At 69.9% G+C, this 21,748-nt stretch overlaps 2 protein-coding genes across 3 annotated transcripts; both read left to right on the top strand.

Moving 5' to 3' along the window:
- Positions 1-978: 978 nt before the first annotated feature.
- Positions 979-12,663, top strand: LOC309683988 (uncharacterized protein). The gene is made up of 10 exons (XM_082499956.1): positions 979-1,082; positions 5,225-5,270; positions 6,308-6,449; positions 7,399-7,581; positions 8,214-8,344; positions 9,107-9,214; positions 10,002-10,109; positions 11,049-11,424; positions 11,621-11,721; positions 12,241-12,663. The coding sequence occupies exons 1-10, from the start codon at positions 1,009-1,011 to the stop codon at positions 12,577-12,579; spliced, it is 1,608 nt and encodes a 535-aa protein (XP_082356082.1). The 5' UTR covers positions 979-1,008; the 3' UTR covers positions 12,580-12,663.
- A 521-nt stretch (positions 12,664-13,184) lies between these two features.
- NGDN (neuroguidin) lies at positions 13,185-21,110 on the top strand. 2 transcript variants are annotated; one of them, XM_082499955.1, is made up of 11 exons: positions 13,185-13,594; positions 13,671-13,742; positions 14,207-14,344; positions 14,794-14,869; positions 15,008-15,060; positions 15,160-15,283; positions 16,062-16,218; positions 17,707-17,848; positions 17,939-17,987; positions 18,075-18,138; positions 20,781-21,110. In XM_082499955.1, the coding sequence occupies exons 1-10, from the start codon at positions 13,544-13,546 to the stop codon at positions 18,092-18,094; spliced, it is 882 nt and encodes a 293-aa protein (XP_082356081.1). In that variant the 5' UTR covers positions 13,185-13,543; the 3' UTR covers positions 18,095-18,138; positions 20,781-21,110. The 2 variants fall into 2 exon arrangements, with proteins under 2 accessions (XP_082356081.1, XP_082356080.1); XM_082499954.1 differs by having other exon boundaries at positions 15,157-15,283.
- Positions 21,111-21,748: the final 638 nt, after the last annotated feature.

Here is a 21,748-nt window from a genome sequence, read left to right as displayed (position 1 = left end):
GGGGGTCTGGAGGGGGTTCTATAGGGGATGTGTGGGGCTGGGGGGGAGTATAGGGGGTTCTATAGGGGATGTGTGGGGCTGGGGGGGGTCTGGAGGGGATTCTATAGGGGATGGGGGGGATGTGTGGGGCGGGAGGGGTCTATAGGCAGTTCTGTAGGGGATGGGGTGGTCTATAGGGGATGGGGGGGGCATATAGGGGCTCTATAGGGGATGGGGGGGATGTGTGGGGCCGGGGGGTCTACAGGCGGTTCTATAGGGGATGGGGGGGTCTGGGGGAGCTCTATAGGGGATGGGGGGGATGTGTGGGGCTGGGGGGGTCTGTAGGAGATTCTATAGGGGATGAGGGGGCGTCTAGGGGCTCTATAGGGGATGGGGGGGATGGGGGGAGTACAGGCGATTCTATAGGGGATGGGGGGATGTGTGGGGCGGGGGGGGTCTGTGGGAGTTGTATAGGGGATTCTATGGGGCTGGGGGGGGCCTATAGGGGATTCTGCAGGGATGAGGGGGATGTGTGGGGCCGGGGAGGGGTCTATAGGGGACTGTATGGGGCTGGGGGCAGCTATAGGGGCTCTATAGGGGACTCTATGGGGCTGGGGGCAGCTATAGGGGTCTATAGGGGACTCTATGGGGCTGGGGGCAGCTATAGGGGCTCTATAGGGGACTCTATGGGGCTGGGGGCAGCTATAGGGGCTCTATAGGGGACTCTATGGGGCTGGGGGCAGCTATAGGGGTCTATAGGGGACTCTATGGGGCTGGGGGCAGCTATAGGGGCTCTATAGGGGACTCTATGGGGCTGGGGGCAGGAACCCCCCCCCGTGGGGCATCTGTGGGGCAGGGACCCCCCCTCTAGGGGCTCTATGGGGCAGCCCCCCTCCCGCAGGATCTATGGGGCGGGGGGTGGGGTGTGTGTTCCCCCCGCCCCGCCCCGCCCCGCCGTGGGGCAGCTATGGGTCCAGCCCCACTGATTCCCCCCCCCCTCCCCCCCCCAGCGAGGAGCCGGCGGAGCCCATGGAGCCGGGACCCCCCCCCGGGGCGGGGGCCTCTCCCCCCAGCGCCCCCCCGAGCGCCCCCCGGACCCACAGGTAACCCGGGGGGGGTGTGGGGCCGCCCCTAAGTGTGGGGCAGGGAGGGGGAGGGCAAAGGGAAGGGGGGGGGGAGGGGAGGAAGGGCCCTCACCCCAAACCCTGCCCCACACATCCCCCTCCCCTCCCCCCCCCCCCCGGCACACCCCTCCTCTGCCCCACGGCGGCCTCGTGGGGGGGGGGGCTGCGGACCCCCAGGCTCACTTGGGGGGCGCCCCACAGCGCTGGTGGCACTCAGGGGACCTATAGAGTGACTTACGGGGCGCTCTGGAGACCTATAGATTCGCTTGGGGAGCGCCCCACAGCGCCGGTGTCACCCCAGAGACCTATAGATGGACTTACGGGGCGCCCGTGGGACCTATAGATTCGCTTATGGGGCGCTCAGGAGACCTATAGATTCACTTGTGGGGCGCCCCATAGCGCTGGTGGCACTCGGGGGCCCCATAGATGGACTTACGGGGCGCTCAGGAGACCTATGGATTCACTTGTGGGGCGCCCCACAGCGACGTGGTTGTTTAAAGGGGGCCCCTTCGGGGCCGCCCCACCCCTATGGGCCCCCCTATACTTATGGGGCGGCCCCACAGCGCTGCCACCTCCCCCCCCGGGGAACCCCTTACTTGGGGGGCGCCCCACATCCCTACTTGGGGGGCGCCCCATATTTGCTTAGGGGGCACCCCACAGCTCTGTGAGCACCTTCAGCAGCCTGTAGCTACTTATGGGGCAGCCTATAGCTACTTATGGGGCGCCCCACGTCCCCGAGGGCGCCTCTGTCTGCCCCATAGCTACTTAGGGGGCACCGTGTACTTACTTATGGGGCACCCCACATTTCCTTTAGCGCCCCATATCCACTTATGGGCAGCCTATAGCTACTTATGGGGCGCCCCACGTCCCCGAGGGCGCCTCTGTCTGCCCCATAGCTACTTAGGGGGCACCCCATAGCTACTTGGGGGGCGCCCTATAGCTACTTAGAAGGGACTGTATACTTACTTATGGGGCACCCCACACCTCTGAGAGCGCCTTTAGCACCCCGTATCCACTTAGGGGGCAGCCTATAGCTACTTATGGGGCAGGCTATAGCTACTTATGGGGCGCCCCACATCCCCGAGACCGCCTCAACCAGCCCCACGCCTACTTAGGGGGCACCCCATTCCTACTCGGGGGTCGCCCTATGCCTACTTAGGGGGCACCCCACACGTTTCGGGGTGCCCCATATCACACACCCCCCCCCGTTTTTACTTGTGGGGCGCCCCACATCCGTGCCGCCCCCCCCCCCTTCCCCCCCCCCCCCGGCCTGTGACTTGGGGGGCAGCTGGCTGCGCCCCACACCCCTCCCCACACCCCCCCGGGACCCCCCAAACGTCTCTCTTTTGGGCACCCAGCGCTGGCTTAGAGGACCCCCGGGACCCCCACGTCTCCCTCGGGGGGGCGCCCAGCCCCACCCCCACCCCACGGACCTCCCGGACCCCCAACGCCTCACTTAGGGGGCACCCACCACCCGATGGACCTCCGGGACCCCCAACAACTCACTTGGGGGGCGCCCGAACCCGCTTGAAGGACCTCCGGGACACACACAGGCCCCCTCCCCCCCAACCAACACCTCACTTAGGGGGCGCCCAAACAGCTGGAGGACCCCCGACCTCCTCACTTGGGGGGCAGCCGACAGCGGGGAGGACCTCCGGGACCCCCATGTTTGGGGGCCGCCCAACATCTGGAGGACTTGTGGGACCCCAAACCTCTTCGCTTGGGGGGCGCCCGACATCTGGAGGACCCCCAACCTCTTCACTTGGGGGCAGCCAACGTCTAAAGGACCCCCAACGTCTTCGCTTGGGGGGCAGCCGACAGCTGGAGGGCCCCCAACATCTGGAGGACCTCTGGGACCCCCAACCTCTTCACTTGTGGGGCGCACGACACCTGGAGGACCCCCAACATCTTCACTTGGGGGGCAGCCGACAGCTGGAGGACCTCCGGGACCCCCATGTTTGGGGCCACCCAACATCTGGAGGACCTCTGGGACCCCCAACCTCTTCACTTGTGGGGCGCCCAACGTCTGGAGGACCTCTGGGACCCCCAACATCTGACTTGTGGGGCGCCCAACATCTGGAGGACCCCCAACTTCCCACTTAGGGGGCAGCCAACGTCTTCCAGGACCCCCAACACCTCACTTGTGGGGCACACAACAGCTGGAGGACCTCCGGGACCCCCAACGTCTTCACTTGGGGGCAGCCAACGTCTCCAGGACCCCCAACTTCCCACTTAGGGGGCAGCCGACAGCTCCAGCGCCTCTCAGACCCCCATGTTTGGGGCCGCCCAACATCTGGACCCCCAACGTCGTCACTTGTGGGGCAGCCAACATCTGGAGGACACCCACCCCCCTCCCCCAACGTGTCCCCTGGGGCCCCCCGAGACCCACAGGAACATCTCCGGGACCCACAAGTCCCCACGGGGGGCGCCCCACGGACCTCCAGCCTCACTTGTGGGGCGCCCCACGGACCTCCTGGACCTCCACCATCTCCCCCGGAGGTCGTCCGTCACCCGCTGAAGCCTCTCAGGGACCTCTGAGTGCCGCGTGGGGCACCCCATGGGCCTCCAGCCCCACTTGTGGGGCGCCCCATAGACGTCCTGGACCCACAGCCGCACTTGTGGGGCGCCCCACTGACCTCCTGGACCTCTACCGCCCCCCACGGGGGTCGTCCACCACCTGTTGAAGGACCTCAGGGACCCCCAACCCCACTTGTGGGGCGCCCCATGGACCTCCAACCCCACTTGTGGGGCGCCCCATGGACCTCCAACCCCACTTGTGGGGCGCCCCATGGACCTCCGGGACCCCCAACACCTCCTGTGGGTCACCCAACTCCACCCCACGGACCTCCGGGACCTCCAACCTCACTTATGGGGCGCCCCACGGACCTTCTGGACCCCCAAGTCCTCGTGTGGGGCACCCCATGGATTTCTGGGACACACCACCCCCCCCCCCAACATCGCCTGTGGGGCACTCTATGGACCTCCTGGACCCCCAAGTCCCGCTGTGGGGCAGCCCACGGACCTCTGAGACCCCCAACCTCACTTGTGGGGCAGCCCGTGGACCCCCAACCTCACTTGTGGGGCGCCCCATGGACCTCCCAGACCCACAACACCTTCTATGGGTCACCCACCTCCACCCCATGGACCTCCAGGACCCACAACTTCACTTATGGGGCAGCCCGTGGACCTCCAACTTCACTTGTGGGGCGCCCCATGGATCTCTGAGACCCCCAACCTCACTTGTGGGGCAGCCTGTGGACCTCCAACGTCACTTATGGGGCAGCCCCTGGACCTCCTGGACCCCCAAGTCCCTGTATGGGGCGCCCCGTGGACCTCCAACCTCACTTGTGGGGCGCCCCACGGAACTCTGAGACCCCCAACCTCACTTATGGGGCAGCCCGTGGACCTCCTGGACCCCCAACCGCACTTGTGGGGCGCCCCATGGATCTCTAGGACCATCTGAACCACTTATGGGGCAGCCCGCGGACCTCCTGGACCCCCAAGTCCCCGTATGGGGCACCCTATGGACCTCCGACCTCACTTGTGGGGCAGCCCACGGACCTCTGGGACCCCCAACCTCACTTGTGGGGCACCCCATGGACCTCCGGGACCCCCAACGCCTCCTGTGGGTCACCCGCCTCCACCCCATGGACCTCCGCGACCCACATCCTCACTTGTGGGGCGCCCCACGGACCCACAAGTCCCCACATGGGGCACCCCATGGACCTCCGGGACCACCCCCTCCCCCCAACCTCACTTGTGGGGCGCCCCACGGATCCCCCGGACCCACAAGTTCCCCCCGTGGGGACCCCCTCCCCACCCCCCCATTTGGAGGTGGCCCAGACCCTCAGGGACCCCCCTGTTCCCCTCCCCCCACTTGGGGGGCGCCCCACACTTGTGGGGCGCCCCACACATCCCCTCCCCCCCCCCCCCTAATTACCGGGAAACCCCTTTGATTAAGTCACCCTAAAGAAGGGGGGGGGGGGGGGAGGGGCGGAGCTGAGGCCGCGCCCCGCCCCGCCCGCCGCTGACGTCACCCCCGGCCCCGCCCCCGCCACGGGGTGTGTCTCTCCCCTCCCCCACCCCCACCCCCCCCCGGCCCCTCCCCCGTCTCTCCCCAGAGCGCGGCGCAGCCAAAGGCCTTCAAGAGGAAGATCGCCGTCCTCTGTGAGCGGGGGCGGGGCCTGGGGGGGCGGGGCACGAAGGGCGGGGCCTGGGGGGCGGGGCACGAAGGGCGGGGCCCGGGGGGCGGGGCCTGAGGGGGAGGGAGGGGCCAAAGGTTCGGGGGGAGGGGGTGGGATAAGGGGTAAGGGTAGAAAAGGGGGCGTGGCTTGAGCGGATAGGGCGTGGCTTGAGTAGGGGGCGTGGCTTGAGTAGGGGGCGTGGCTTGAGCGGAGGGGCGGGGTTGGGGTGGGGGCGTGGCTTGAGGGGGTGGGAGGGGCCAAAGGTTCGGGGGAGGAAGTGGGATAAGGAATAAGGGTAGAGGAGGGGGCGTGGCTTGAGCGGAGGGGGTGGGGTTTGGGTGGGGGCGTGGCTTGAGGGGGTGGGAGGGGCCAAAGGTTCAGGGGGAGGAAGTGGGATAAGGAATAAGGGTAGAGGAGGGGGCGTGGCTTGAGCGGAGGGGGTGGGGTTTGGGTGGGGGCGTGGCTTGAGGGGTGGGAGGGGCCACAGGTGTGGGGGGAGGAAGTGGGATAAGGAATAAGGGTAGAGGGGGCGTGGCTTGAGCGGAGGGGGGCGTGGCTTGAGTGGGGGTTGAGGAGGGGGCGTGGCTTGAGCGGAGGGGGCGGGGTTTAAGGCGGGGCGGGGCCTGGTGTGAGGGGTAATAGTGGGGTGTGGGAGGGGGGGTGGGTTGAGCTGAGGGGGCGGAGCTTGGGCTGAGGGGGCGGGCTTAGTGCAAGGTATGGGTGGGGCTAAGAGAGGGGGCGGGGCTTCGGGTAGGGGCGGGGCTTAGCGCTGGTTTAATGTGTTGCGATAGAGGGGAGGGGTGGGGCTTAGCCTGGGGGCGGGGCCTGTCCCTGGGGGCGGGGTTTGGAGGAGGCAGTGGGCGGGGCTTTGGGGCAAGGGGCGGGGCTTGGCGCCCATGCAGGGACTGGGGGGGGGTGGGGGGGGTGCGACTTTGGGGGCGGAGCCAGCCGAGAGGGAGGGGCGTGGTCTCGCCCAAGCCCCTCCCCACCCCTCCGACGTGGCCCCGCCCCCTCCCACAGCCGCCGCCAAAGGGGCGTCGCCCAGTCTGGAGCCCGACGGGGGAGGGGCGGCCGCCGGGGGGGCCGAAAGCGGCGATGGGGCGCCAGTACCGCCTCCGCCCCCAAACGGCCCTCCATCAGCATCACCACCGACTCCCTGAAGGTACTGGGGGCACTGGGAGGCACTGGGGGGCACTGGGGGGCACTGGGAGGGACCTGAGACATACCGGGAGGGACTGGGAGGCACTGGGAGGGGGCAGGGATGGACTGGAGGGGACTGGGAGGGACGGGGATGTGTTTGGGGGGGCACTGGGAGGCACTGGGAGGGACGTGAGGCATACTGGGAGGGACTGGGAGAGAGGGTGGGGATGGACCGGAGGGGACTGGGAGGGACTGGGATGTGTTCAGGGAGCACTGGGAGGCACTGGGGGGGACCTGAGGTATACTGGGAGGGACTGGGGGGGGGGTAGGGATAGAGTGGAGGGAACTGGGATGGATTGGGGGGGCACTGGGAGGGACTGGGATGTGTTGGGGGGGCACTGGGGGGGACCTGAGGCATACTGGGAGGGACTGGGTGTGGGGGTAGGGATGAACTGGAGGGAACTGGGATAGATTGGGGGGGCACTGGGAGGGACCGCGATGTATCGGGTGGGTACTGGGAGGTGACCGGGGGGGACTGGGAGTTACTGGGATGGGCTGGGGGGGGCGCTGGGAGGGATTGACGTAGAGCGGGGGGGTACTGGGCCATACTGGGCCGTACTGGGAGGGCAGTGGGAGTGAGGCCGCCCCTCCCCCCAGAGCCTCATCCCCGCCATGAAGGTGGGGGGAGGGGCGGAGGCGGTGGTGGAGCTGCACCCGGAGGAGGAGGAGGAGGAGGAGGAGGAGGGGGGGGGGAGGGGCCGATGGAGGAGGAGGCGGCGGGAGGGGGCGGGGCCGGGGGCGGGGCCGGGGAGCGGCCCCTCCCCCTCCTGGCCCACCCCCACCCCCCCTTGAAGATCTGCCGCACCGTCACCCAGGTACGCCCCCTCCCCCCCACCGGCCACGCCCCCCCCCGCTCTGGCCACGCCCCCCCGCGCTGGCCACGCCCCCCCTGACCCCTCCCCCCCCCCCAGGTGGTGCCATCAGAGGAGAACGGGCGGGAGGAGGGGGAGGGGGAGGGGGGGAGGGGAAGGGGGGAGGGGGGGAGGAGGAGCGGCCGCAGCCCCTCCCCCCGCCCGGCGGCGGCCCCGCCCCTCCCCCCGCCCCCGGCGAGGCAGCCCCGCCCCTCCCCCCTGGCGAGCAGGAGGGGAAGAGAGGTACTGGGAGGGACTGGGAGGGAGTGGGATATACTGGGAGGGACTGGGGGGGGCACTGGGTCATACTGGGAGGGAGTGGGGGGGCACTGGGGGGGAATGGGATATACTGGGAGGGACTGGGGGGGGCACTGGGTCATATTGGGAGGGAGTGGGGGGGCACTGGGAGGGACTGGGGGGACACTGGGAGGGACTGGGGGGGAGTGGGATATACTGGGAGGGACTGGGGGGGCACTGGGTTATACTGGGAGGGATGGGGGGGCACTGGGGGTTTGTGGGATATACTGGGAGGGAGTGGGGGGGGCACTGGGAGGCACTGGGATATACTGGGAGGGAGTGGAAGCACACTGGGAGGTACTGGGCTATATTGGGGGGGAGGCACTGGGAGGGACTGGTTTATACTGGGAGGGACGGGAAGCATACTGGGAGGCATTGGGGGAGCACTGGGAGGGACTGGGGGGGCACTGGGTCATACTGGGGGGCACTGGGAGGCACTGGGAGGGACTGGGGGGGCACTGGGTTGTACTGGGAGGGAGTGGGGGGGGCACTGGGTTGTACTGGGAGGGAGTGGGGGGGGCGCTGGGCTGTACTGGGTTGTACTGGGCCGTACTGGGGGTGACTGGTGCGGCCCCCAGGCGAGGCCCCGCGGCGGGGGATGGGCGCCCCGCCCCGCCTCGCCCTCCCCATCGACGACCCCGTGCGGGCGGCGCCCCGCCCCTCCCCCCCCCGCGCCCGCCCCTCCCCCATCGTCCACCTCTGCAACCTGGTGAGGGCGGGGCCGGGGGCGGGGCCTCGGGGGAGGGGGTGTGGCCTGAGGGGAGGGGGCGGGGCTTCACAGGAAGGGGGAGGGGCCTAATGGAGAGGGGATTGGTTTTGTGGGGAGGGGGCGGGGCCTGAAGGGAGGGGCGGGGCTTAATGGGAGGGGCGGGGCTTGAGGAGGGGGCTGGTGGAAAGGGGAAGGGCTTCATGGAAAGGGGGTGGGGCCTGAGGGGAGGGGCGGGGCTTCACAGGGAGGGGGAGGAGCCTAGTGGAGAGGGGATTGGTTTCATGGGGGTGGGGCTTCACAGGGAGGGGGCGGGGCTTGGGGAGGGGGCTGGTGGGAAGGGGAAGGGCTTCACGGGGAGGGGGCGGGGCTTGAAAGGAGGGGCGGGGCTTAGGGGGCCCTGCAAGGGAGGGGGCGGGGCTTGATGGGGAGGGGGTGTGGCTTAGTGGGGGGGCCTGCGGGGAGGTGGGGCTTGATGGGGAGGGGGAGGGGCTTAATGGGGTGGGGAGCAGGTGTGGGCGGGGCACTTGTGGGGCTGCCCCACACATCTCCGCCCCACAGGTCTGACTTGTGTCTCTGCCCTTCCTCCCACCCCACACTCCTCTGCCCCACATCCTCTGCCCCACATCCCCCCTCCCCACACTCCTCTGCCCCACATCTCTCTGCCCCACACCCCCCACCCCCCACTTCTCTGTCCCCCACCCCCTGCCCCACACCCCCCTGCCCCACACCCCCCTGCCCCCCACCCCCGGCTGTGCCCCCCAGGTGCGCCCCTTCACTCTGGGGCAGCTGAAGGAGCTGTTGGGCCGCACGGGGCGGCTGCGGGAAGAGGGGTTCTGGATCGACAAGATCAAGTCCCACTGCTACGTCACGGTAGGGGGCGCTGTGGGGCGCCGTGGGGCGCCGTGGGGCGCTATGGGGCGCTGTGGGGCAGGGCAGAGACCGGGGAGGAAGGGGTGGGGGGGAAGTCCCGTGGGGCGGTGGGAGGTGCTGTGAGGTTCTGTGGGGAGATGTGGGGCGCTGTGGGGCTCTGTGGGTCTCTATGGGGCTCTATAGGGTGCTGTGGGGTGGTACAGGGGCTCTATGGGTCTCTGTGGGGCTCTATGGGGCACTGTGGGGCTCTATGGGGCACTATGGGCCTCTATAGGGCACTGTGGTTCTCTATGGGGCGCTGTAAGGTTCTAATGGGCGCTATGGGGCACTGTGGGGCTCTGTGGAGCATTATGGGTTTCTATGGGGCACTATGGGGCTCTAAGGGGCACTGTGGGGCTCTGTGGGTCTCTATAGGGCACTGTGGGGCTCTATGGGGCACTGTGGGTCTCTATAGGGCTCTATGGGGCTCTGTGGGTCTCTATGGGGCACTGTGGGGCTCTATGGGGCTCTATGGGGCTCTGTCGGTCTCTGTGGGGCACTGTGGGGCTCTGTGGGGCACTGAGAGGCTCTGTGGGTCTCTGTTGGTCTCTATAGAGCTCTGTGGGTCTCTATGGGGCTCCGTGGGGCTCTATGGGGCACTGTGGGGCTCTGTGGGTCTCTATGGGGCCGTCCCATCACCCCCTCCCCCCTCCCCCTCCCCATACCCCCCAACCCCCCAACTCCTCCTCCCCGTGGGGCGGCCATGGGGCGGCCCCCCAACCCCCCCCCCCCCTCTCTGCCCCCCAAGTACGCGTCGGTGGAGGAGGCGGTGGCCACGCGCAACGCTCTGCACGGGGTCAAGTGGCCGCAGTCCAACCCCAAAGTGCTGTCGGCCGACTTCGCCGAGCAGGAGGAGGTACCGCCGTGGGGCAGCGCCGTGGGGCAGCGCCGTGGGGCTGGGGGGGGGGTGGGGGGGGTGTGGGATAGCGCTATGGGGCGGGGTTGTGGGGCGGGAGGGGGATTTGGGGGGAAGGGGGGAGGGGGTGGGGGTCGCTTGGGGGGCAGGAGGGGTTAGTTGGGGGTCACTTGTGGGGCGGGGGAAGGCGCTTGTGGGTCTCAAGCGCTTGTGGGGCGGGGGGGGGTCAGTTAGAGGTGGCTTGTGGGGCGGGAGGGGTCACTTGTGGGGCTGGGGGTCACTTGTGGGGCAGGAGGGGTCACTTGGGGGGCTGGGGGTCACTTGTGGGTCCGGTGGTCACTTGTGGGGTGGAAGAGGATACTTGGGGGTCACTTGTGGGTCCGGTGGTCACTTGTGGGGCGGGAGGGGACACTTGGGGGTCCGGGGGTCACTTGGGGGGCGGGAGGGGTCACTTGGGGGTCTGGGGGTCACTTGTGGGTCCGGTGGTCACTTGTGGGGCAGGAGGGGACACTTGGGGGTCACTTGTGGGTCTGGTGGTCACTTGTGGGGTGGGAGGGGACACTTGGGGGTCACTTGTGGGTCCGGTGGTCACTTGTGGGGCAGGAGGGGACACTTGGGGGTCACTTGTGGGTCCGGTGGTCACTTGTGGGGCAGGAGGGGACACTTGTGGGTCTGGGGGTCACATTTGGGTTACATGTGGGGCAGGAGAGGTCACTTGTGGGTCAGGTGGGGCGGGAGGGGTCATGTGTGGGTCACATGTGGGTCTGGGGGTCACTTGTGGGGCGGGAGGGGTCGCTTGTGGGTCAGGTGTGGGGCAGGAGAGGTCCCCGAGGGGCCACTTGTGGGTCTGGGGCTCACTTGGGGGTCACTTGTGGGTCCGCGGGAACGGGGCGGGGCGGGGCGGGGCATGCCTGACCCCGCCCTCCCCTCCCCCCACAGCTGGACTTCCACCGGGGCCTCCTGCCGGAGCGGCCGCCGGGGGGCGGGGCGGGGCCGGGGCGGGGCGGGGCGGGGCCGGGCGGGGCGCGGGCGGGGCGGGGGGAGGCGGAGCGGGCGCAGTGGGCGGAGCGGGAGCGGGAGATGGAGCGGCGCGAGCGCACGCGGGCGGAGCGCGAGTGGGACCGCGACAAAGGCGGCAGCCCCTCCCCCCCGCCGGGGGCCCCGCCCCGCCCCGCCCCGCCCGCGCCCGCCGGGGCGGGGGGGGCCTCCGCCGCAGGACACGCCCCCCGCGAGCCGCGCCCCCGGCACCGCCCTCCCGAGGGCGGCGGCAAAGAGAGGGGGAGGGGCCCCCGCGAGACACGCCCCGACAAGAAAGGTGGGGCGGGGCCGGGAGGGGCGGGGCTACGGTGGGAGGGGGTGGGCGGGGTTTGAGGGGGCGGGGGGTGGGGTTAACGGGGGGGTGGGGGTGGTGGGCGGGGTGAAGGGGCGTGGGCGGGGCTTGGGGTGGTGGGTGGGGTCTGTGGGCGTGTCCCCGCCTGACCCCGCCCCTCCCCTCCCCCCCCGGCCAATAGAGAAGCCGCCCGAGGAGCCGCCCGCGAAGCTATTGGACGACCTCTTCCGCAAGACGAAGGCGGCGCCCTGCATCTATTGGCTGCCGCTGACTGACACTCAGGTGGGCGGGGCCTCGGGCAGGGGGTGGGCGGGGCCTCCCGCGGGGTGGGCGGGGCCTCCCTCCTCCCCCACACACAGGTTCCCATATCCCCTTTGCTCAACCCCTTTGTGGGCGGGGCTTGGGGGGAGGGGGTGTGGCCTTGTCGGGGAGGGGGCGTGGTTTAGACCGGGGGGCGTGGCCTCGCTTAAAGGGGCGGGGCTTCCCTCCAGCCCCCAACACACCCCATATACCCCCTTTCCCTGGCCACGCCCCCACACCTGTGTGGGCGTGTCCTGCGGGTGGGGGGCGTGTCCTGCGGGTGGGGGGCGTGTCCTGCGGGTGGGGGCGGGTCCCGCGGGTGGGGGCGTGTCCTGCGGAGGGGGCGTGGCCTCTTATAGAAGGGGGCGTGGCTTCTTAAAGAGGCAGCGCCTCCCCCCACCCCTTAAGCATAGGGGATCCCTATCCCCCCCTCCCCCCCCTCCCCCCCCGCCCTGCCCCGCCCCGGCCCCGCCCTGACCGCGCCCCGGCCCCGCCCGGCAGTTCGTGCAGAAGCAGGCGGAGCGGGCGGCGCGGGCGCGGGAACGGGAGCGGCGCCGGAAGGAACAGGAGGAGGAAGAGCAGCGGCAGCGGGGCGGGGGAGGGGCGGGCAAGCGGGGAGGGGCCGCCCCGCCCTCCCGCCAGCCCCACCCGCCCGCCCCCACCTCCGCCCCGCCCTCCGCCGCCGCCGCCGCCGCCGCCCCCTCCGCCGCGATGTCATCGTCGGAGCGCTCCCACCGGGGGGAGCACCGCCGGGGCGGGGGAGGGGGCGGCGGGGGAGGGGAGAAGCGGCGCAGCCGCAGCCGCAGCACTCCTCTGCGCGACCGCGGGGGGCGGCGCTGAGCCCGCCACGCCCCGCCACGCCCCGCCACGCCCCGCCACGCCCCGCCACGCCCCGCGGTCGGAGTATGGGGGGGGGAGGGGGGGAGGGGAGAAGGGGGAGTGGGGGAGGGGAAGGGGGAAGGGGGGGGGGGGGGGGGGAGGGGTGAAATAAAGCGATGGTGTTTGTAACCGCTCCGGAGGTGCCTCATGGCGGGGGGGGGGGGGGGGGGGGATTTGGGGGGATTTGGGGGGGATTTGGGGGGTTTTGGGTTTTTTGGGGGGGAGGGGGATTTAGGGGGGGATTTTGGGGGGGGGGATTTTGTAGGAGGTTTTGGGGATTTGGGGGTTCGGGGGATTTGAGGGGGTTTTATTTGGGGGTAAAAGTGGGGATTTGGGGGTTCTCTGGAATTTTCGGGGGGGGGGGGGGGGAGTCCCCGGAGGGGTTTTGGGGGCTCCCGGGGGGGAGGGGGGGGGTTGGGGGGATCCGGGGGGGGTTTGGGGGGGTCGGGGGGGCCCTGAAGCGGTTTTGGGGCGGTTTGGGGGGATTTGGGGGGTCGCGGGGGGGGGGGGGGATGTGCGGCTGCAGCGGCGGCTCCTCCGCGCCGCACTGGGGCGCTGCCCCGCCCCCCCACTGCCATTGGCCCGCCCGCCTGTCAGTCGCGTCGCCCCGCCCGCCTCGGGGCTGTCTCGCCCTCCCATTGGCCGGCGCCGCCGGATCCGCGCTGCGATTGGCCCACAGACCTTCGCCTCAGCCCTTCCCGCGCAGCCGCGGAGGGGGCGGGAGTGCCGCCGCCCTCTCGCTCTCCCATTGGCCGGCGCCGCCGGTGCCGCGCTCCGATTGGCCCACTGGCCTTCTCCTCGGGACTTCCCGCGCAGCAGCGGAAGGGGCGGGACTCGCACCGCCCTCCCGCCCTCCCATTGGCCGACGCCGCCGGATCCGCGCTCCCATTGGCCGCCGCCGCCTCCCCTCAGCCTCGCGGGCAAAATGGCGGCGGCGGCGGAGGCGGTGGCGCTGCTGGAGGCGCTGCGGGGGCAGGTGCGGCCCCCCCGGCCCCTAAATCCCCTTCACCCCCCCCCGAGCCCCCTTCCTCAGCCCCGCCGTGTCCCCGCAGGTGGCGGCGGTGACCGCGCACGGGCGGGGGCTGCTGCAGCGGCTGCGCGGAGGGCGGCTCCGCACCGAGAAGGTACCGGGGGGGGGAGGGGGGTCCTTCGGGGGGAATTAGGGGTCGGAGGGGGATTTACGGGTCGGGGGGGGGGGGGTAGGGGAGACTGGGGGGGTCATGGGGTGGATTTAGGGGGTCCGGGGGGGAGTTTAGGGGTCGGGGGGGGGATTTGGGGGGTCTTTAAGGGGTCCTGAGGGGATTTGGGGGGTGTGGAGAGGGATTTGGGGGGGTCTAGGGGGGGATTTGGGGGGTCCTCGGGGACAATTTGGGGGGTCCGGGGGCGGATTTAGGGATCCGGGGGGGGGACTTATGTGGTGCTGGAGGAGGGTTTCGGTGTCGGGGGGGGGATTTAGGGGGTGATCGGGGGGGATTTAGGGCACCTTTGGGGGTCCTGGGGGGGGACTTGGGGGGTCCTGGGGGGGGGTTGGGGGTTTGGGGGGGATTTGGGGGTCTTTAGGGGGTGCGGGGGGTGACCGCCCCCGCAGGGGCTGTCGCTGCTGGAGGTGCGGGCGCAGGCGCTGCTCAGTTACCTGCAGGATTTGGGGCTGCTGCTGGCGGGAAAGGCCGCGGGGCGGAGCCTGAGGGAGCTGCCCGCCCTGCCCCGCCTCCTGGAGACGCGCCTGGTGAGGGGCGGGGCCGGAAGGGGGCGGGGCGGGGGCCGGAAGGGGGCGGGGCCGGAAGGACCACCGGGGGGGGGGGAGGGGTCAGTCCTTATGGGGTGGGCCGCAAGATGGCGGCGGCGGGGGGGCGTGGCCAGCGAGGGGGGGCGTGGTCATGTGGGGTGGGGGCGTGGCTATAGCGATTCACCCAGGGGGGTGGCTATAAATAGGGTGGGGCTTAACCAGGGTGGGCGTGGCTGCAATGGAGGGGGCGTGTCTGCAACGGAGGGGGCGTGGCCACACCCTGCAGTGGATGTAACATCCCCTTAACCACCTTTTTAAGTGTTTTTAGTCGGGGGGGGGTGGAGGGGGATGTGGAGGTCCCCCGAGGTCGGGGGTGTCTGTGGGGCGTTGGGGGGTGTCTGTGGGTGTGTCAGTCCCCTCCCCCCAAAATTCCTCCCCTCCCCCCGCAGGTGCTGGAGAAGCTCCGCCCCCTCGAGCTGCGCCTCAACTACCACGTGCAGAAGCTGCTGCGGGCGGGGGGGAGGGGTGAGCCCCGGGGGCCTCTTTTGGGGCGTTTCGGGGGGGTTCGGGGGGTCACAGACACCTCTGTCCCCTTTTGGGGGGGGGGCCACCCCCTGGCCCCGCCCCCCCCGGCTGATTGACAGCTCGTTCCTCCCCCGTCAGGTGACGACGACCCTCTGCGCTTCCGCCCCTCCCCCGCCAACATGGCGGCTCCGGTGAGCGCTTCCCCTCCCCCACCCCTTCCCCACCCCCCCCCGACGCGAGGGGGGCGGGGCTGGGGGCTGATTGACAGCTCTGCCCCTCCCCCGCAGGAGGAGGAGGAGGAAGAGGAGGAGGAAGAAGGAGAGGGCGGTGCTGCCGGAGGGGGCGGGGCCAAAGCCCCGGGGCGGGGCGGGGGGCGGAGATACGTCCCCCCCCGCCTGGTGCCCGTCCCCTACGGTCAGTGGGGGGTCCCGCGACCCCCAGTTCCCCTTCCGGGTCCCTCATTTCCTGTTTCCCCCTTCCGGGACCCCCATTTCCTGTTTCCCTCTTCCCCGGACCCCCATTTCCCCCTTCCAGGACCCCCATTTCCCGTTTCCTCCTTCTGGGACCCCCATTTCCTATTTCGCCCTTCCCCAGACCCCCATTTCCCCTTCCAGGACCTCCACTTCCCCCTTTCCAGGTCCCCCATTTCCCCTTCCGGGTCCCCCACTTCCCATTTCCCCCTTTCTGGGACCCCCACTTCCTGTTTCCCCCTTCCGCGACCCACATTTCCTGTTTCCCCCTTCCGGGACCCCCATTTCCCCCTTCCCCGGACCCCCATTTCCCCTTCCGGGACCCCCATTTCCCGTTTCCTCCTTCTGGGACCCCCATTTCCCATTTCGCCCTTCCCCGGACCCCCATTTCCCCTTCCGGGACCCCCATTTCCTGTGTCCCCCTTCCCCAGACCCCCATTTCCCCTTCCAGGACCTCCATTTCCCCCTCCCGGGTCCCCCATTTCCCCTTCCGGGTCCCCCACTTCCCACTTCCCCCTTTCTGGGACCCCCATTTCCTGTTTCCCCCTTCCCCAGACCCCCATTTTCCCCTCCCGGGTCCCCCACTTCCTGTTTCCCCCTTCCGGGACCCCCATTTCCCCCTTCCCCGGACCCCCATTTCCCCCTTCCGGGACCCCCATTTCCCCTTCCGGGACCCCCACTTCCCCCCTCAATGGCTACTGACGTCCCCCTCCCGCCGCCAGAGGGGGCGGAGCCGGCGGGGGCGTGGCAGCGGGCGTGGCAGCGGGCGCGGCGGCGGGCGCTGAGCAGCTCCGTCATCCGGGAGCTGCGGGAGGAGTTGGGCGACGCCCCCCTGGAGGAGGGCGGGGCCGGTGCCACGCCCCGACACGCCCGCCAGAGGTTTGGGGGGGGGGAGGGGGGCACTTGGGGGGCAGGAGGGGCACTTGTAGGTCACGGGGGGGACTTGGGGGGCACAGAGAGGCACTTGTGGGGCAGGAGGGGGACTTGGGGGGGGATGTGGGGCAGGAGGGGCACTTGTGGGTCACAGGGGGGGACTTGTGAGGCAGAAAGAGGCACTTGTGGGGCAGAAGGGGGACTTGGGGGGCACAAAGGGGCACTTGTGGGGCAGAAGGGCCACTTGTGGGTCTGGGGGAGCACTTGTGGGGCAGGAGGAGCACTTGTGGGTCTGGGGGAGCACTTGGGGGGCAGGAGGGAGCACTTGTGGGGCAGGAGGGGGACTTGGGGGGGGATGTGGGGCAGGAGGGGCACTTGTGGGTCACAGGGGGGGACTTGTGGGGCAGAAAGAGGCACTTGTGGGGCAGAAGGGGGACTTGGGGGGCACAAAGGGGCACTTGTGGGGCAGAAGGGCCACTTGTGGGTCTGGGGGAGCACTTGTGGGGCAGGAGGGGCACTTGTGGGTCTGGGGGAGCACTTGGGGGGCAGGAGGGAGCACTTGTGGGGCAGGAGGGGGACTTGGGGGGGGATGTGGGGCAGGAGGGGCACTTGTGGGTCACAGGGGGGGACTTGTGGGGCAGAAAGAGGCACTTGTGGGGCAGAAGGGGGACTTGGGGGGCACAAAGGGGCACTTGTGGGGCAGAAGGGCCACTTGTGGGTCTGGGGGAGCACTTGTGGGGCAGGAGGAGCACTTGTGGGTCTGGGGGAGCACTTGGGGGGCAGGAGGGAGCACTTGTGGGGCAGGAGGGAGACTTGGGGGGGGATGTGGGGCAGGAGGGTCACTTGTGGGTCACGGGGGGAACTTGGGGGGCACAAAGAGGCACTTGTGGGGCCAGGGGAGCACTTGTGGGTCGCGGGGAGCACTTGTGGGGCAGGAGGGGCACTTGTGGGTCTGGGGGAGCACTTGTGGGGCAGGAGGGTCACTTGTGGGTCACAGGGGGATTTGGGGGGCAGAAAGAGGCACTTGTGGGTCTGGGGGGGCACTTTTGGGTCACGGGGGGGACTTGTGGGGCAGGAGGGGCACTTGTGGGGCAGGAGGGGGACTTGGGGGGGGATGTGGGGCAGAAGGGGCACTTGTGGGTCCGGGAGGGCACTTGTGGGGCAGAAGGGCCACTTGTGGGTCCGGGAGGGCACTTGTGCGTTGTGGGGAGCACTTGTGGGGCAGGAGGGGCACTTGTGGGTCACGGGGGGGACTTGGGGGGCACAAAGGGGCACTTGTGGGGCAGGAAGGAAGCACTTGTGGGTCGTGGGGAGCACTTGGGGGGCAGAAGGGGCACTTGTGGGTCACGGGAGGGACTTGGGGGGCAGAAAGAGGCACTTGTGGGGCAGAAGGGCCACTTGTGGGTCCGGGAGGGCACTTGTGGGGCAGGAGGGAGTGGCACTGGGGGTGGTGGGCGGAGCCGCGTGGCTGACCCCGCCCCTCCCCCCCCCCAGGGCGTGGCTGGAGGAGTCCTTCCTGCAGCGGCTGCGGGGGCGTGGCGCGGGCGGGGCGGGGCCGGGGGCGGGGCCGGGCGACGCCCTCCGCACCATCACCTCCTTCGGGGACATCACCCCCCTGCTGGACTCCGCCCCTCAGGTGAGCCGCGGGCGGGGCGGGGCGGGGCCGGGGACACGCCCACCCACCCCCCTGCCCCGCCCCCTCAATGACGCGGCTGTGACCTCACAGGAGGCTCCGCCCCCCAAGAAGCGGCGCCGGGCGGCCCAGCGGGGGAGGGGTGAGTATCCCCTCCGCCCCCCGGGGTGGGCGTGGCCTCGGCCCCGCCCTGCCCCGCCCCGCCCTGACGCTGCCCCTCCCCCCGCAGGAGGGCGGCGCCGGCGCTGAGCCCCTCCCCCGCGCCAGGAGCCCCTCCCCCACCGAGGGCTGCGGTAAGGGGGTCCCTCCCAGTACCTCCCAGTGCCCCCCAGTACATCCCAGTTACCCCCAGTCCTCCCCCAGTACATCCCAGTCCCCACGCAGTGCCTCCCAGTACATCCCAGTAGCTCCCAGTTCCCTCCCAGTACATCTCCGTTCCTTCCCACTGCCTCCCAGTTCGCTCCCAGTCCACCCCAGTGACCCCCAGTACCTCCCAGTCCCCTCCCAGTACGCCTTAGTGCCCCCCAGTTCACTCTCAGTGCCCCCCCAGTACATCCCAGTTACCCCCAGTTCACTCCCAGTATATCTCAGTACCTCCCAGTCTGTCCCAGTGCTCTCCAGTCCCCTCCCAGTACATCCCAGTACATCTCAGTACCCCACAGTCCCTCCCAGTGCTTCCCAGTATATCCCAGTGCTCTCCCGCTACATACCAGTACACCCCAGTGCCTCCCCAGTCCATCCCAGTGACCCCCAGTTCCCTCCCAGTCCATCCCAGTGCCCTCCCAGTCCATCCCAGTGACCCCCAGTTCTCTCCCAGTCCATCCCGGTGCCCTCCCAGTTCCCTCCCAGTCCATCCCAGTGCCCCCCAGTACACCTTGGTGCCTCCCAGTTCTCTCCCAGTACATCCCAGTTCCTTCCCGGTGCTTCCCAGTGAAGCCCAGATCCTTCCCAGTGCTCCCCAGTACATCCCAGTTCCCTCCCAGCAATGCCCAGATCCCTCCCGCTGCCCCCAGTACATCCCAGTGCCCCCCAGTTCCCTCCCAGTGTATCTCGGTCCCCTCGCAGTGCCCACCAGTACATCCCAGTTTGCCCCAGTACATCCCTGTCCCCTTCCAGTTCCCTCCCAGTCCATCCCAGTTCCCTCCCAGTACATCCCAGTCCCCCCCCAGTACATCCCAATTCTCTCCCAGTCCCCCCCCCCAGTCCATCCCAGTTCCCTCCCAGTCCATCCCAGTTCCCTCCCAGTGCATCCCAGTTCCCTCCCAGTACATCCCAGTTCTCTCCCAGTCCATCCCAGTTCCCTCCCAGTCCATCCCAGTTCCCTCCCAGTGCATCCCAGTTCCCTCCCAGTGCATCCCAGTTCCCTCCCAGTACATCCCAGTTCTCTCCCAGTCCATCCCAGTTCCCTCCCAGTCCATCCCAGTTCCCTCCCAGTGCATCCCAGTTCCCTCCCAGTACATCCCAGTTCTCTCCCAGTCCATCCCAGTTCCCTCCCAGTACATCCCAGTTCCCTCCCAGTCCATCCCAGTCCCCCCCCAGTCCATCCCAGTTCCGTCCCAGTCCATCCCAGTTCCCTCCCAGTCCATCCCAGTTCCCTCCCAGTCCATCCCAGTTCTCTCCCAGTACATCCCAGTTCCGTCCCAGTACATCCCAATTCTCTCCCAGTTCCCTCCCAGTACATCCCAGTTCCCTCCCAGTACATCCCAATTCTCTCCCAGTCCCCTCCCAGTACATCCCAGTTCCCTCCCAGTACATCCCAGTATCCTCCCAGTCCCCCCCCAGTACATCCCCAGTCCCTCCCAGTGCCCTCCAGTTCCCTCCCAGTGCCCTCCAGTTCCCTCCCAGTGCCGCAGCGAGTCTCCCCTCCCCTCCCCTCCCCTCCCCCACTCCACACTCCACCTCCCACAATCCCCCGCGGCCCCTCCCCCCCTCCCCCCCCGTTCCCATCATGCCCCGCGGGCCCCTCCCCCACCCGTCCGCCATGGAGAGCCGCCGCGGCGGGGGGGGTACGGCGCCGTGGGGCGCTATGGGGCGCTGGGGGGGGGCTGTGGGGCGCTATAGGGCGCTATGGGGCTCTATGGGGTGCTGGGGGGGACTGTGGGGCTCTATGGGGCGCTATGGGGCTGCTATGGGGCGCTGGGGGGGGCTATGGGGCGCTATGGGGCGCTGGGGGAGGCTGGGGGGGCTATAGGGCTCTGTGGGGCTCTATAGGGCGCTATGGGGTGCTATAGGGGTCTATGGGGTGCTATGGGGCTCTGTGGGTCTCTATAGGGCGCTATGGGGCGCTGGGGGGGTCTGTGGGGCTCTATGGGGCGCTATAGGGGTTTGTGGGGCTCTATAGGGTGCTATGGGGCTGCTATGGGGCACTATAGGGGTCTATGGGGTGCTATGGGGGTCTGTGGGTCTATAGGGCGCTGTGGGGCGCTATAGGGGTCTATGGGGCGCTATGGGGCTCTGTGGGTCTCTATAGGGCGCTGTGGGGCTGCTATGGGGCGCTGGGGGGGCTATGGGGGGCTATAGAGGTCTGTGGGTCTCTATAGGGCGCTATGGGGCTATGGGGCTCTATGGGGCGCTGGGGGGGGCTATGGGCACTATAGGGGTCTGTGGGTCTCTGGGCTGTTATGGGGGAGCTATGGGGCACTGTGGGCCGCTATAGGGTGCGGTGGGGGTCTGGGGAGGGCTATGGGGCACTATGGGGGGCTTTGGGGTCTCTATGGGGCAGAGGAGGTCTCTGTGGGGCGGGGGTGGTTCTGTGGGCCTCTATGGGGCAGGGGGGTCTCTGTGGGTCTCTATGGGGCAGGGGGGTCTCTATGGGGCAGGGAGGTCTCTATGGGTCTCTGTGGGGCAGGGGGGGTCTCTATGGGGCAGGGAGGTCTCTATGGGGCAGAGGGGGGTCTCTATGGGGCGACGCTGACCCCCCCCCCCCCCCCCCCAGCCCCCCCCTCGGGCCCCATCGAGGTGGAGGTGAAGTTCGCCGTGGGGCCGGGGACGGAGGCGGCGCTGGCGGCGTTGGGCGCCGTGGGGCTGCCCCACATCCCCCCCTTCCGCGACACCTACTTCGACGGCCCCACGGCCCCCTGGGCCGCGCCGACGCCTGGCTGCGCCACCGCCAGGGCAGGGCTGGCAGATCAAGCTGCCCTATAGCGACCCACAGCTGCCCCACGGCGACCCACAGCCGCCCCACAGCGACCCACGGCCGCCCCACAGCGACCCACAGCCACCCCACAGCGACCCACGGCCGCCCCACAGCGACTCACATCTGCCTGACGGTGCCCCACCTCAGCGTGACGGCGACGCACGGCTGCCCCACGGCGACCCACAGCCGCCCCACGGCGCCCCACGGCCGCCCCACGGCGCCACCGAAGCCGCCCGCGCCCCCTCCCCAAACATCCGGCAGCGCTCTCCTCCTGCCCCATAGCAGCTCTGGGACCCCCCCCGACCCCCATAACCCCCCCAAACCCCACGGCCCCCCCCCGCCCCATAGCTCCCGAGACCCCCAGCCCCCCCCAGCCCCCCCCAGCCCCCCCAAACCCCACGGCCCCCCCCCCGCCCCACGGCTCCTGCACGACCTACTGGGAGGTGTGGGGGGAGGCGGGGGTGCTGCGGGAGCTGGGGCGGCTCCTGGGGCGGGGGGAGCCCCCCGCCGTGGGGCAGCGTGGGGCGGGCGCTGCGCCCCCTGGGGCTGCGCCCCACGGCGTCCTTCGTGACGCGGCGGCGGGAGGCGGCGAGGGGGGCGCTGCGGGTGGTGGTGGACCGGGCGGATTTCGGGTACGGGGTGGGGGAGGTGGAGGAGGAGCTGCCGGGGGGGGGAGGGGGAGGGGGGGGGGACCCCCAGGAGGTGGTGGCGGCCGTGGGGCGCGTGGAGGGGCTGTGCCGCGCCCTGGGTGAGTGGGGGAGGGGAGG

This window comes from Vanellus vanellus, assembly GCF_965231255.1.
Source record: "Vanellus vanellus genome assembly, contig: HAP1_SCAFFOLD_2001, whole genome shotgun sequence".
Classification (NCBI taxonomy): domain Eukaryota; kingdom Metazoa; phylum Chordata; class Aves; order Charadriiformes; family Charadriidae; genus Vanellus; species Vanellus vanellus.
This window is presented reverse-complemented; position numbering and strand designations above follow the sequence as displayed.